Source organism: Camelus dromedarius, chromosome 1, assembly GCF_036321535.1.
Source record: "Camelus dromedarius isolate mCamDro1 chromosome 1, mCamDro1.pat, whole genome shotgun sequence".
NCBI lineage: Eukaryota > Metazoa > Chordata > Mammalia > Artiodactyla > Camelidae > Camelus > Camelus dromedarius.
Genome location: NC_087436.1, coordinates 70222839 through 70237068, shown reverse-complemented (window position 1 = coordinate 70237068; position 14230 = coordinate 70222839). Strand labels below are relative to the sequence as shown.

At 39.2% G+C, this 14230-nt stretch overlaps 1 protein-coding gene across 2 annotated transcripts; it reads left to right on the top strand.

The window, feature by feature from the left end:
• Positions 1-85: 85 nt before the first annotated feature.
• GRSF1 (G-rich RNA sequence binding factor 1) lies at positions 86-12618 on the top strand. Of its 2 annotated transcripts, none has more exons than XM_031470251.2 (10): positions 86-497; positions 2937-3093; positions 4144-4299; positions 4692-4835; positions 5481-5616; positions 7293-7477; positions 8402-8523; positions 9693-9828; positions 10194-10269; positions 11243-12618. In XM_031470251.2, the coding sequence occupies exons 1-9, from the start codon at positions 153-155 to the stop codon at positions 10241-10243; spliced, it is 1431 nt and encodes a 476-aa protein (XP_031326111.2). In that variant the 5' UTR covers positions 86-152; the 3' UTR covers positions 10244-10269; positions 11243-12618. The 2 variants fall into 2 exon arrangements, with proteins under 2 accessions (XP_031326111.2, XP_064341289.1); XM_064485219.1 differs by lacking the exon at positions 86-497 and adding an exon at positions 719-788.
• Positions 12619-14230: the final 1612 nt, after the last annotated feature.

The following is a 14230-nucleotide window of genomic DNA, read 5'->3' as shown; positions in this document are numbered from 1 at the left end:
AGCGAGCTCCTCCGCCTCCTCCCGACTCGCTGCTGCCCCCGGTGCCGGCGGCGCATGTGCCCGGCAACCCCTCCCCGGTCCTGGATTCCACTTCCCCTCCGCTCGCGCTGCAGCCGCAGCCGCCTTCAGGCCCCGCGCCCCCTCCGGAGTCCATGGCCGGGACGCGCTGGGTGCTCGGGGCGCTGCTCCGTGGCTGTGGCTGCAACTGCAGCAGCTGCCGGCGCACCGGCGCCGCCTGCCTGCCCTTCTACTCGGCCGCTGGGTCCTTCCCCTCTGGCGTCTCGGGCCGTCGCCGCCTGCTGCTGCTGCTCGGAGCCGCCGCGGCCGCCGCCTCTCACACGCGAGGCCTTCAGACCGGGCCTGCGCCCGCCGGGAGGCTGGCGGGGCCTGCCCCCTCCGCCGCCGCCGCGGCTGCCGCCTCTTACTCGGCCCTGCGTGCCCCTCTTCTGCCGCAGTCGCTGGCGGCGGCTGCGGGCCCGGCGCGGGGATACAGCCAGGTACGTGGGTGCGGAGAGGGGTGGCGCGCGGGACCCTTCCCCGGCCGCGCGCACGCGCCCCCGCGCCCCTCCGCGTGCGCCTCCCGTGCGCGCCCGGGGATCCGCGGCACGCGCCGCACCCGCCTCCCACCCCCGCCCGCCCAGTCCTCCTATTGGGCCCCAGAACAAGGGACGCTTTCCCAGGCCTCGGGTTTTCTCCTTGTTTTGTTCTCCTCTCGAGTCTCTGGTCGGTTGGGCAGTGTAAGTGTGACTGGGGGTGAATGGTGAGGCCTTGTTTCCCGCCGGCCTATGGTAGGTTTTGTGAGGCTGTGGACGCCCCCACCCCGCATCCTTGTCGCTCTCCGCCTGCTGGTTGTGAAGTTGGGAGGCCAGACCCTGCGGAGGGTTGGGACTTTCCGTGCAGCGGGAGCACTAGGCCTGGGCGGCCCTCGGCGCACCTCGCGGCCCGCGGATGGGAACGTTCACGCACACACTGCGTGGGCTGGGTTCGTGGGGAAGGAGGCTGGTCCCCAACGCTCTCCTCTCTCTCGTGTCCCTGGGGAAAGGCGGGTTGCCCCAGTTACTGAAGGTCACCTCTGCACCTCCACTTCGTCTGACAGAAGGTCCTTTAGGACCATGGGTCGCCGCCAATGGGAGGGACAGCCTGGGGACTGTGATATTGGGGGAGGGGGGCCGACGAGAGGCGGCGGCTGGGGCTGAGGCCATGGGTTGGGGACCCAGGAGTGAGTCTACAATATTTTTTTAAAGTAATGTGTACTTTAAGTACTCAGGTTGCAGGTATTTTGTGCCTCATAGGAAGCTTTCTTTGCTTGTTACGTGGCATCTGGGAAATGTCAGCACACTTTCTGATTGCCTTGTTCCTGATGCCGTGGGTCATATTTATCTTAATTCAATTTATGCTTCTCCTTGAATTCAGGGAAACTGGGAAGCTAATCAGCATGGCTGCTGCCTGCTAGTGGCTGAGCTAATTGATTTGAATCCCGGCCCAACACTTTCTGCTGCCCATTTCTGTAAAAGCTTGTGATGCTTATGGAATTCTGGGAATATAGGGAATGTTACTTTTATTGAAAAAACACAAACTATCTCTATTAAGCCTTTGTGAGCTGGCTACTCCCTTTACTTGATTATTCTTTGAATTTGACAAGTATGATATCTGTTGAGTTTCTGCTAGTGTCATATACTGTGCTTAAATTTATTATTGATTTCATAAAATTATGTGTAAGTCTTATCAGTGATGGGAACATACAAGGGAATGAAGTATCTCTCTGTTTAGCCCAACAGGATTTAAATCACTTGACTTAAAGCCTGAGTTGTCTTCCCATTTTGATAATTGTAGTACTTGTTGCATTCTTATTAAATATGCATTAGGCCTCTGCTAGAGATTTATATTTATCATTGACTCCTTAAAATTAGACATAAGTCTTTGTGTAAATGGTGGAATGGTACAAAGGAATCTGTTTCCTTAGCAAGTCTTAAAACCTGGGTTGTCTTTCCTGGTTATGGTTGTGGTGCTTGACCGAATCTTATTACATTCCAGTCTTGTAAAAAGGAGTTCTGTAGGTATGTCTCAGGCTCCTGTTACCTCACACTACTGCCGTTGCCTTTTAGGATCTTTCCCTCATTCAGTTGGTCTGACATAACAATTGGCAGGTTAATCTTTCCAAGCATCCTTCTGTCTTGTCAACACTCCTAAGATGTCTTTTGTCAACTCCCCTTGGCCTACCAGGTTAAGGACACACATTGAGCTTAACACTCAAGTCCCTCTGCTGTATGGTACCCACCAGTTCCTTTTGCCAGCTCATCTTCTTTGACTCCTAATTGTACCCTACAGTTTGGCCAAATGGAATTATTGCTGTTTTGCAAATGAGCTTTGGTTCATTCTGCTTCTTCCCCTCACTTCTCAAGCTGCAGTGCCCTATCCTTCATACATCACTGTCAGAATTCTAGCCTTCCTTTAAGGCTCATCTCATATCTTAATTCTGTTAGTGCTCTGTTTTGAATTTCTATAATATCTTGTGTCTTAATTATAGCACTTAGAGCACCTTATTTTGTATGCTTGTCTTAGTCTAGATGGTAAGCTTTCTGAGATGAGGGTCTAATTGTGGCGTATACTCACATATTTGTCAAATCCAGGAGACCCTTCCTGTCCTGCCTTAACTAAAACACTATTATTAGGTGTAATTTGGGACTGATGAATTTAAAAACAAACCTGGAATAAAATTTATGTCTTGCCAAATCATTAGGATATACCGACTTGTTGCTTTAGGATGTACAATTTAAGCCAAAGCAGGATAAGTGAGATTTGTGAATTTTACTTCCTGCCTCTGAAATAGTAACTGTCCCCAAAGAGTAACATCTGAGTGTTAGTTTGTGGAAATAAACGTTTTCTAAGTAGGTTGTTATGAAAGTATTTTTACATTTCTTCATTTCTCTTGGAAGGAGTCTAAAACTACCTACTTGGACGACCTTCCACCTCTCCCTGAGTATGAGTTGCCTCCATCCAAGTTAGGAGAGGAGGTAGATGATGTCTTTCTCATTCGAGCTCAAGGGTTACCGTGGTCGTGCACTGTGGAAGATGTGCTTAGCTTTTTCTCAGGTATGTTTTATGTATGTTTTAAATATGTTGATTTCATCTGAGTAAAAGCAGTCCCATAAAATCCAAGCTGGGCTTTGGTGTAGACATCTTATCTGATGGGGATTCTCACTCTGGCTGGTTCCATATGCATGCCAAGTGACACCACGTGTACCATTTGTCATATATACCAGGTTTAAAAGACCTTGAATACAACAAAAAAATTAATGTTAAAGCTACATGGTTTAAAATCAGTTTTCTCTGAAGTTTTAATATGTACATATCAAAAAGTGAAAACCTATTGGTAGAAATAAGAGTATTGGTTGAGTAGCTTTTTATGTAATACACAAAAATTTAATATGCAGATCACTTAGTAGCAAGTGATAGTGTTCCCTCAATAACATGTTTGGAAGGCTTATGTATCTGTGGATTTTAAGATTCTGTATCTGACTGTGATTTTTAATTTCCCTCTTAAAAGGCTTTTTGAAGATGCTGCCTTAAATGTGAAATGATATAGCATTATGTTAAGTACCTTAATGTGCATTGTGTGGATCAAGTGTTTTAAAAGCCACTTAAATCTTGCTCCCAGTTTAAGAGGTGTGCAGTATGGGGATGTGTTTCCCTGATAATGATAGGAAAGGAAAAAAATCTAATTATGTTGTAAAATTATTCTTATAGGATATATATTAGAGATCTTGTGGTTATGATTGTAAGAGAAGATGACATGCATAAACCTAACCATATTTTTAATACCTTAAGTGATTTAAAACTGATTATAGAAGTATTTGGAAGGAAATGTTACATTTTGCATCAAGCTTATTCTAATTTGTCATTTAATGGTCAGGAGATCCTAAGATTTTGTGCTAAGGTTGTTTATGTCTTCCACGTGGAACGTTTTAGAAACTACCACCTCATTAGCATTCTGCTCGCTTCACTGATGGGAGTTTGTGTGAGGAAGGTGACAGGCATTTCGGAGCCTGCTTTGTTTTGTTGTTGGAAGATTGCAATTCTAGTGACTTGTGTAATTGAGCTATTGATTTCTAGTTTTAATTCATTTCACTCACATACTTTCAGACTGCAGAATTCGCAACGGTGAGAATGGAATACATTTCCTCTTAAATAGAGATGGGAAACGAAGGGGTGATGCCTTAATTGAAATGGAGTCAGAGCAGGATGTGCAAAAAGCTTTAGAAAAACACCGCATGTACATGGGGCAGCGATACGTGGAAGGTACGTGAAGTCATGTTCTAGCTCCTCGCGATTGTTACGGTAGACTGTGCTTCCCAAGGCACTTTCAGTTGATCCTTAACAAGAGTGAAGTAGTTAGATATTATGAATACAGCCGTTCCCAGGGTGTGAAAATGAAGCCCAGAGATAATTTCAGATTCTTACCTATAAAATGAGGAGGATGTTGACCAAATTTACCTCAGAAGTTGCGATGTTACACCTGGCACATAGTAAGTAATACTTGATAAATGTCATTTATTGTCTTCTCCAGAGAAGTACATAAAGATTAAAAATAAATACTAGTTTTTGGATAACCCACCCACTGTGATTATTTTTTTAATGGCTTCTTTCTTTATTGTGTAAGTTTTGCATACCTTTTGTGCTCCTTTTCTTAGTATATGAGATAAACAATGAAGATGTGGATGCCTTAATGAAGAGCCTGCAGGTCAAATCTTCACCTGTGGTAAACGATGGCGTAGTTCGTTTGAGAGGACTTCCTTATAGTTGCAATGAGAAAGACATCGTAGACTTCTTCGCAGGTGTTTCCCAGTTATATCTTGTTTGGGGCCTCATATCTTTTCCCTCACTTCGTTTCCTTCTTTTTTTTAGGTGAACCTTTTCCTAGGTAACTGCATACAGTTATATTAGGTGCTTTAGGGGGGGAACTCTTCGGTTGGATTTTTAATGTTTGTAGATTTTGTAAGTGTTTTGACCTTTCACACTGATCTTTGGGAGATGTCAGATTCAAAAATGATTTCATGTGGGTTCATTTTAGTATTGAGGAAAATGTCCTCTCATAAGAGTGGTTATATTTGTCTAAGGCAATAGCAATTTATATGATTTAAAAGCATTATTATCTAATTCTTAGCTGTAAAATATGCACCAGTAGTGATAGTCTGAATCTTTCCCCTACTATATAATTAATGGCAAAACAAAGAATTGTGTTTTAGATGGACAGCTTGGACCCTAAACATTTTTGAATATGTAGATGTTATTAGCTTTTGGCTGCATAATAATTTTCTTCCCCTTAGGTATGTATTCAGCTTTGGGGCTGGCAAAATAGTCCTACAATTTTACTAGTAAAATTAAAAAAAATTCTTAGTATGTGAAAGAATGTTTTAATTCTAAGAATAAAGATGCCCTTGTTAGCAGAACTAATTTGTAATAATTTTTGGATGTCTTAGGACTGAATATAGTAGACATTACTTTTGTCATGGATTACAGAGGGAGAAGAAAAACAGGAGAAGCCTATGTGCAATTTGAAGAACCAGAGATGGCTAACCAAGCCCTGTTGAAACACAGGGAAGAAATTGGTAACCGGTAAGTGAAGCAGATACTAATGATGTGGAAGAATCATACATTGGGTCATTTTGATGAATGCATTGTAATAAAACAGTAAAATTATCTAAACACAGAAAAAGAAGACAGTAGTATGATAAGCTGTCAAATGCCTATCACTTAGATTAACAAATTATTAACATTTGTTGTATTTGCTGCACCAGTTTTTCAGTATATATCTTTAAAAACCCTTTTTTAACACGATCCCAATATTATGACATTTAACAAAATTAGCAATGATTCATTATCCAATACCAGTCCATAATCACACTTTCCCATTTATACCAAAATATCTTTTCCATTTGCTTTTCTTTTGGCACCAGAATCCAGACATGGTCCACACATTGAGTTTGATTGTTATGCCTCTAGTCTCTTAAATTAGAGCAAATCCCTTTTTCCTTTATTTTTTTTTTATTACCTCCTACTTTTTAAACGCAATTGACTTTTGAAGAAATTGGGCCAGTTGTCCTGTATAGTGTCTCACATTCTGTATTTATCCTGTTGCTTCCTCATGGTGTCGTTTAACTTGTTCCTTTGTATCTGTTATTTCCTGAAAACTGGAAGTTAAAGCTAAAGTCTTGAATTGACTCAGGTTAACATTTTGATATGGATACTCTCTGGGCAATACTGTATACTGCATATCTCATCACATTAGGATGCATGTAGTGATGGGTCGGTTCATTTGTGTTTTAACTTTCATTTTCGAGGAGTACTTAGAAGTGTCAAATTTTAATACATTGTTTTGCTGCTTTCTGGCCTTTTTACCTGGCTCCTTTGAAGTTTAAAAAAAGCCATTTCAGGATCTACTTAAAGGAATTAGTTCAGAGGTCTTTATTAAAATTTTTAGTTACTTAGTTATTTTTTATGAAATTTTTTTAAATGAAGAAAGTATATGTAAAGTACCCTCCCTTTAATTTTCTTTCAGTACTCTTCATATTTTCTTATAACTTGGAACACATCAATATTATGTTTTTATATGGGAACACTAAGGCAGTGTACAGATGTCTTCAATAAATTAAGAAATGATACCCTCTAATGTTTATAGATCTGTAAATAAAAATGATTTTTACAGTTCAAGCTTAATAACTAAATTTGGAAAAGCAGTGTTGTGAAAAAGAAAACTGGTTCCAGAAGCCTGGATTTAATCAATAGTTCCATAGTCAAACAGTAAGTCAGAATTGACATTTACATCATGAATTCTCATTAGCCTCTTAGTGAAGTCCTGAACTGGCTCCTCATACACTGTGACTTTTAATATCTTAAACAGTTATGATTAATTTTCACAGAATTGAATTGTAAGGCTTCAAGAGATTAATTAACTATTAGGAAAAAAACCTTTCTTACAAATTAATTCTTTTCATACACGCAAGTAACCTCTGCGTATTCGTCCTCATGAAGCAAAACAGGGTAGAAAGCAGAGGTAAAATGTATGTGAAGAAAACTGTTATCTTGGGGATGGAGGTGATTAAACCAGTGACCTGTTCCGTTGAGAGTACTTCTTCATGGCCTAACATCTATATCCATTCTTTTTGCCCCACCAGTTTTCTTTGGATACCTGGGTATGTTAGGTGTTAGAAATATTGTATATGCATGTTCTAAAGAGTTCAGTGTAAAGTTACTTTGTACCATTGTGCCTGTTTGCTTTTGCTTTGACATAGATATATAGAGATATTTCCAAGCAGAAGAAATGAAGTTCGAACACATGTTGGATCTCATAAGGGAAAGAAAATGGCATCTTCTCCTACTGCTAAGTACATAACTGAGCCAGAAATGGTCTTTGAAGAGCATGAAGTGAATGAGGATACCCGACCCATGACAGGTTTTGAAAGTGAGAAGGAAGTAGGTAAGGACATTCCTCTTATTGATCTGCTTTGCATGTTTTGATAGTTAATTTTTTATGACAGTGTTGTATGAAATTATGAGATTATAGGACAAGGGAATTGAGTTAAATATTTAATATGTCTTTGAGTGTAGAATGTACTCTGAATACAGTTGCCTCTCAGTATCCCCAGGGAGTTGGTTCCAGGACCCACCATGGATACCAAAATCCATGAATGCTCAAATCCCATAGGTAGCCCTCCCTGTCCATGGGTTCCACATTTACAGATATGGAGGGCCAACTGTGTATGTAGAAGGGCTTTATTATGCCGTAGGCTTTTGCTTTTTTTTTTTTTTCCCCAATATAATCATCTTCGTAGATTCTATGTCAAAGGCTGGGTGGCACATATATAACAAAAAGAAGTAAAATGTCAACACTTAAGATGGGAAAAAAATGTGTATAGAGAGCAGGAATGTTGACTAAGGAGTTTTGTTTGCCTCTGTATTTAATTATTCCTTTGATTCCTAATCCCAAAGCAACATTTGGAATCTTTGACGTTGATAAATCCTTTTTAAGTGTGTGCCCTAGGATTAGTCTGTTACAACTTATTTTTTTAAATTTTTTTTTTGGTGATGATAACCCAGAAGGTTTTTCTTTTGCCTTTATGTTTTTCCATTCATAATCATTTCTCCTCTCTGTTGTGAGAGAAAGATACAGTCTTTTGGAATCTGGTAGTGGTTTGAAATACTGAAGCCTTACGAGTGTTCAGGTGATATTTGTTAAGTGGCAGAAATTTTAGGTTGTTTTGGCTTTTAAAATTAAAGCCCTCTTCCTTACTGTTTCAAGAGGAATGAAGGACTTGGACGTACAGGTCATGCCTAGTTATAACCCGTTAGTGACTCTCGAAGCTGAAATGTTCTGGACGGTGCTTCTTGTTCTGCTTCTCAGAGTTGCCCAAGGAGACGTCAGAAAAGCTTCCAGAGGCTGTTGATTTTGGAGCTGCATCTTCACTACATTTTGTCCACATGAGAGGATTGCCTTTCCACGCCAATGCCCAGGACATCATAAATGTATGTGGTAGTAAGATACCCAGTCTCAGTAGCTTTGAACAGAAGTTCTAAGGTGGAACTTCTATTAAATCAGGGAAGGTGGAGAAGAAGAATACAGCATCCCTGTGGTAGCTTTGGGTAGTAAGGTGGCGTCTCCATAGTTGTGGAGGCTTGTCTTACTTTCTTGAGCCAAGAAGTGTGGGTTTTATTACATTTTAGGATCAAATGTATAATAGATAAGAGGATTTTATAGATGCAGAATAATATGGTGTAGGTTTAGTATTCAAAGTAAAAAAGTTTGGTTTTTCTCTAAGTTAGTTCAACCCATTCATTTTTGAGTTTAGGAAAAGGAGACTCAGGGCATTTCTCACAGAGCTGTTAGATACTAGACACAAATCCAGGACTCCTAAATGCCTAGAGCTTTCATTAGACCGTACAGCCTCCTTGCATCTGGCTTCCCTAATCTTTGAGAAAAGGAATTTTTAAAATATTTTTATTTCATGATAGATACTGTATGAAATGAAAAGATAGAACAGTGAAGCCCCTATTGACTTCATAAACTTGAGAACATTTACTTAAGGTAGATCCATACTCAGAGCCCTGATTCAGTTAGTAGTGGGGTCTCACAGTTTTCTTCATGATTTCAAAAAGCGTAATAGGAATCATATCTTTACCCAAATGAAAGTTGCATGGTCTTGTTAAAGAATTACATTCTGTTGCTTTGGTTTGGAGTGATAACTACTCAGCGTGGTAGCTCTCTTTAGATAGTGCTGGTAAAAAACTGATTATCAGGTGGATGTCTGATTGAAAAAAATGATAAAAATGAATTATTAAGAAATGAAGTGTATTTGATGGATAGTTTTTAGAAATAGGGAAGGATGTGTGTGGGAGGAATAATAAAAAGGGTCCTTCTTGGTATAAAAAAAAGTTTGAGAATTGTATATATGGTATTGTACTTACAGTTTAAGTTCTCTGTGAACAGATATTTGAAATGTAACTTTGAGTTCCAAGAAGATCAGAAAAGGAGGTGGTAGATGTGTAACTACATTGTTGCTTAAAGAGATTTCCTGAAAATAAGTTTATCAAATATATGAATCCAAGTCTGAAAGAAAAATGCAGAGCCAGCAAACTTGTAGAAATCGGACCCAGTAACATCATGTTCCTCTTGGCTTCCTTGGTTTGTTGTTCAGTTTTTTGCTCCACTGAAGCCTGTTAGAATCACCATGGAATACAGTTCCAGTGGGAAGGCCACTGGAGAAGCTGACGTGCACTTCGACACCCATGAGGATGCTGTCGCAGCTATGCTCAAGGATCGGTCCCACGTTCGTAAGTGCTGCCCTTGGTTTCTGTTGTCATGTTTGATGTCTATCTGTTTACAAATGCCTTTCTCTGCTTTGTAGTTTGCCTAGAATTTTTCCCTTGGGATAATTGTATTTCATTAATGCTACTAAATAAATATAAAAAAGACAGAAAAAAAAACACCCCACTATATTATAGTGAGAAGCATTTATTCATTAATTATCATGCATATATCCATCCAGAATTAGATAGAATTTTTTTTTTTTTTTTACTAGGGAAAGGATGGGACAAAGGGCTTGAGTTACTGTCTGAACTATGAGGAAAATAAATGACTACACCATTATTTCTGCCCTTACAACTTTAAAAAATGAATCTTTTTTTGTCATTCTCAGACCATAGGTATATTGAATTGTTCCTGAATTCGTGTCCAAAAGGAAAATAAGAATTCCAGAGACTCCAGATAATAAGGTAAATTTAAGAGGTGCAATTGTGGAAATTATTTTCAATTGATAAATTAGTCATTTCCTCACTCGTAATACGATTGAAACCATTTCTTTTTAATAAAGATCAAACTAATCATGATAATTGAAGCTTCAGTATAAGGAATGAAACTCCCCTGGGAAACAGACTATATTATGGTCATATAGTGGCTTTGAGTATTTTCCCCTTTAGAATCTGTTTGTATCATCCCCAATGTTCATCATGCTGTGCCCAGATAGTACCTCTGGTAGCTATATATCACAGTGCACTGAAGGTGTGCCTCACATTAACTTGTCTTCCTATAAAATTTAAATACATTTACTCAGTTCTAAGATATTTTTAAGATGTTAAAAGTGATACATTTGAAACCGGGGTGTATCATGCATCTATACACTGAATGTACCGCTGTGTCTTTTCCTAAAATGGTGTTATCAAAATGGCAGTCCTGGGAAATCCTTAGATTTCATACAGTTAACTTCTCTGTGGTAAATCAACTATGTATGTCTTGATGTTCCTTCCCTTACTCAGTGCTATGTGGTGTCTTTTTTCCCCCTAAAATCTTTTCATATATTGTATTGTAATCGTTTTTCTACATGTAGTGGTACATTCCTTTGAGGCACTTTACTGTAATGATTCCTTAAAAACACATGGGACATTTCTTTACCATCGTTGTCATAGACTGTTTTTGGATATAAAGTCCCACAGTCTTGTGATGTTAAATATTTTCATTAGTTAAAATCTATATGAAATATATTCTGTGCTCAACTCTGAAAATCTACTGTCTTCATGCCAGGCTGTAAGCGCTAACGCCCAGCTAATTTTCTTCACCTTAACTTAGTTGATTTGTCGGAAAACTTGCACTAAATCAGAAAGAAAAAAAAGAATTTACAATTTTAAATGATACGGGAACATGTGTAGCATTTTTCATTTTGAGTAAGTGTACACCACTTTTTTTTTCCAGGATGAAGCAAGAAGCATTTCATTTGCACACCTTTCTTGGACATGGGATATAAAGTTCCAGTTTTTTTAGCAGTAACTGCTAGAGGAATGATTTGGGGGTTTGGGGTGAATTGCTTATAAGAAAAAATCCATAATGGACTGTTTAGCAAGAAAAAGGAAAGATTCAGTTGGGGATTATGAAATAAACTACGAATTTAGTTTTTTGTTTAAACTGTCCAGGATCTGATTAAAGAATCTGACCGTTATTTTCTATGATTAAACAGTTTGTTTTCACAGAGGATATGTGACCCAGTGTAAAGACTACATATTTTTATTCAGCACTCTTCCTTTAAAATCTCCCATTTTAAAAATAATCTGTTTGAGGTTTTCTTTTTTTGCCTGTGAATTAAGAGCTTTGATGTAAAACTTCTCATGGAATAAAGTACTGATTTCTTTTAACCGAATACTCACCAAAGCAAGGAAAGGTTTCAGACCTTTGAACCATTATCATTTGGCAGAGTAGTTTTAATTTTAGGTGTATTTAATTACTTTGATAGTGGTAAGACTTTTAAAAAAGGAATCAAAACAAAAAATACCACTGGTTAGTGTAAATGACAACAGTTTGTCAGTTTGATGTCTCTGGAAATGTTTTGCCTTTCTAAACCCTGTGCTACAGGCATTTAACATTGGTGTCTGTATAATTAAAGAGGGAATTGTAGTGTCAAAAGTTGTCTGAACACCCCCGCCCCCAGCCCTGTCTTTCTTTGGTTTTCAGTAAACCTTGAAGTGTGTGTTAGTGTCAAAACTGTGAAGTGACATGTCATGACAGTCCTGACTGGTAAGGACATTGATGGCTTCACTTGAATTTAAACCAGCTCTAGATAGGATGGAATCTAAGTCTCCTCATTTGCTTTTTTCAGTGGGGTAGCACATCCCATATTTTAGAACAAGTAGGGGTGCCTTGCTTAAATAAAAATAGCATTTAATGTATAATTGTGTGAAGGGTTTATGGATAAAGCTGTATTTCTGTCACATTGTGGCAGTACGTTCTGCTTTAATATTAAACAGCTTGTTATTTAAACATTGGATCAAAATAGCTGGCTTCAAAATGTAGTCCTTAATAAACTAATTTTATGTTCACCTGTAGGAGAATCAAAGTCCTGTATACTTTCTCTGCCTTGTTCCTGTTCTCAGGGTGACGACTGCCACGTGGTTACCAGGAGATGCAGATCTAGTCCTTAAAATTGAATTAGCCCCGATTTCTGAGAGGTGATATCTGGAAGAGAGATTATGTCTTCTCTCACTTAATACATAACCGTCTTTGATTACCAGCTAAGATACGAAATCACTGTACTGTAAGTAGTCAATAAATGAAGGCTTGTTTCAGGCTGAAGATTACCTAAGAGTATTTATTTTGGAGTGTGTGAATCAACCTAATATATTTTTACATCAAGTCCTGGTATATTGTAAGAAGAAATGATTAATTTTCTGTTGTGTTTGTTTCCATCGTCCTGAAAGAACGTGACTTAATCAGCCAGCTTCTGTATTACTACCTGGAGAGAAATGTATTTTCATGTGTAGTTGAGTATACTGAGTGAGCTCTGAGAACTGGTGTCTGTAGCTGTATGACCAATTAGAATGTGATCTTTTTCTCTCCTTTTAGCAGTAGGTATCTGATTTGCTGCGGAAAAAATCTGTAGGGTCTGTTGGGATTGTGGTTGGTGAGGAATTCATTCATTTGCAATTACTTTATTTTAAAGCTGATGAGTTTCATTTGCATATCCCTGGGAAAAGAATGAGAGCAGCAGCACTAAGATGTTACGTGGTGGGTGAGCTGGAAGGGTTATCTTCTTGTCACACTAGTGGCTGATTTCTCAGTGCAGAAGGTGGGCATTCTTGGGAAATCATCTCTTGAATTCATATGCTTTCCTATACTGCCGTTAGTAAGTTATTGCTCATAATTTAGGCTGGTACATGGATAATTGCCGATAGGACAAATGTAGTTACTGGAAAGAGAAGAAAAGCACATAATAGAATAGAAGTAATCTTTTATGTCTATCCAATCAAAAGACATACTTCTCTTTTGAAATTTGACAAAACTGGGTTGTGCAACATCATTTTTTACTGAAAAAAAAATGACAGTGACTTTTGCTCTTCTGTTTGGGTCCTTTGTGTCTTTATAATCTCCTAGGTGGTAAAGTTGTCAAAAATAGTGGGATTTGATGTGGCCAGGTTGTCCATATCTTGCTTTTGCTCGCTCAAAAGAATTGCAAGGGAGAACTCTGATAAGTAGCATGCAGATACCAAGGAGAAAATGCTGAGGACTGTGAGCTGATGAACTCACTGAAACCAGAGGAGGAAGCATTTTGTATATGTCCCTCTACTCCTGGGTGAATGAGGCTTCTGCCAGGTGGGCAGGGAGACCGAATCCGCTGTGGAGCAGAGGCTCTAAATCCTTCTCACTAATTCTGCAGTATGACGAGAAAGAAGCAGGAGAAAGCCACTTCCATCTCGGTGACATTTTGAGGCAATAACCCTGCTTGTTACTAGTTAACATGCCCTGTTGGCATCCTCTGCCTTAAACAGTCTCTTAGCAGATTCTCATTTGGAGATTTTTCTCTTCATTACATCCTATTCATTTTATAATTTAAAACACTTAATTAGTTTGAGTTTCCCCCAAATTATGTGAAAGGGTTCACATTCAATTGGTAGGACCTGTAATATAGGGTAGAATGGTGTATCTCAGCAGTAAAGTGCCTAAATTACAGGGGCTTTGAAGAAAAATTGCTCGATGTAGTAGGAATACATTTTCCTGCCTGACTTCAGCAGATTGGAAAATAAATCTCTGAAGTTTGTACGAAGGGAATAAAGCTGCTATAAACATTCGTGTGTAGGTTTTTGTGTATACATAAGATTTCAGCTCATTTGGGTAAATACCAAGGAGTGTGATTGCTGGATCATATGGTAAGACTATGTTTAGTTTTGTAAGAAACTTGCCAAACTGCCTTCC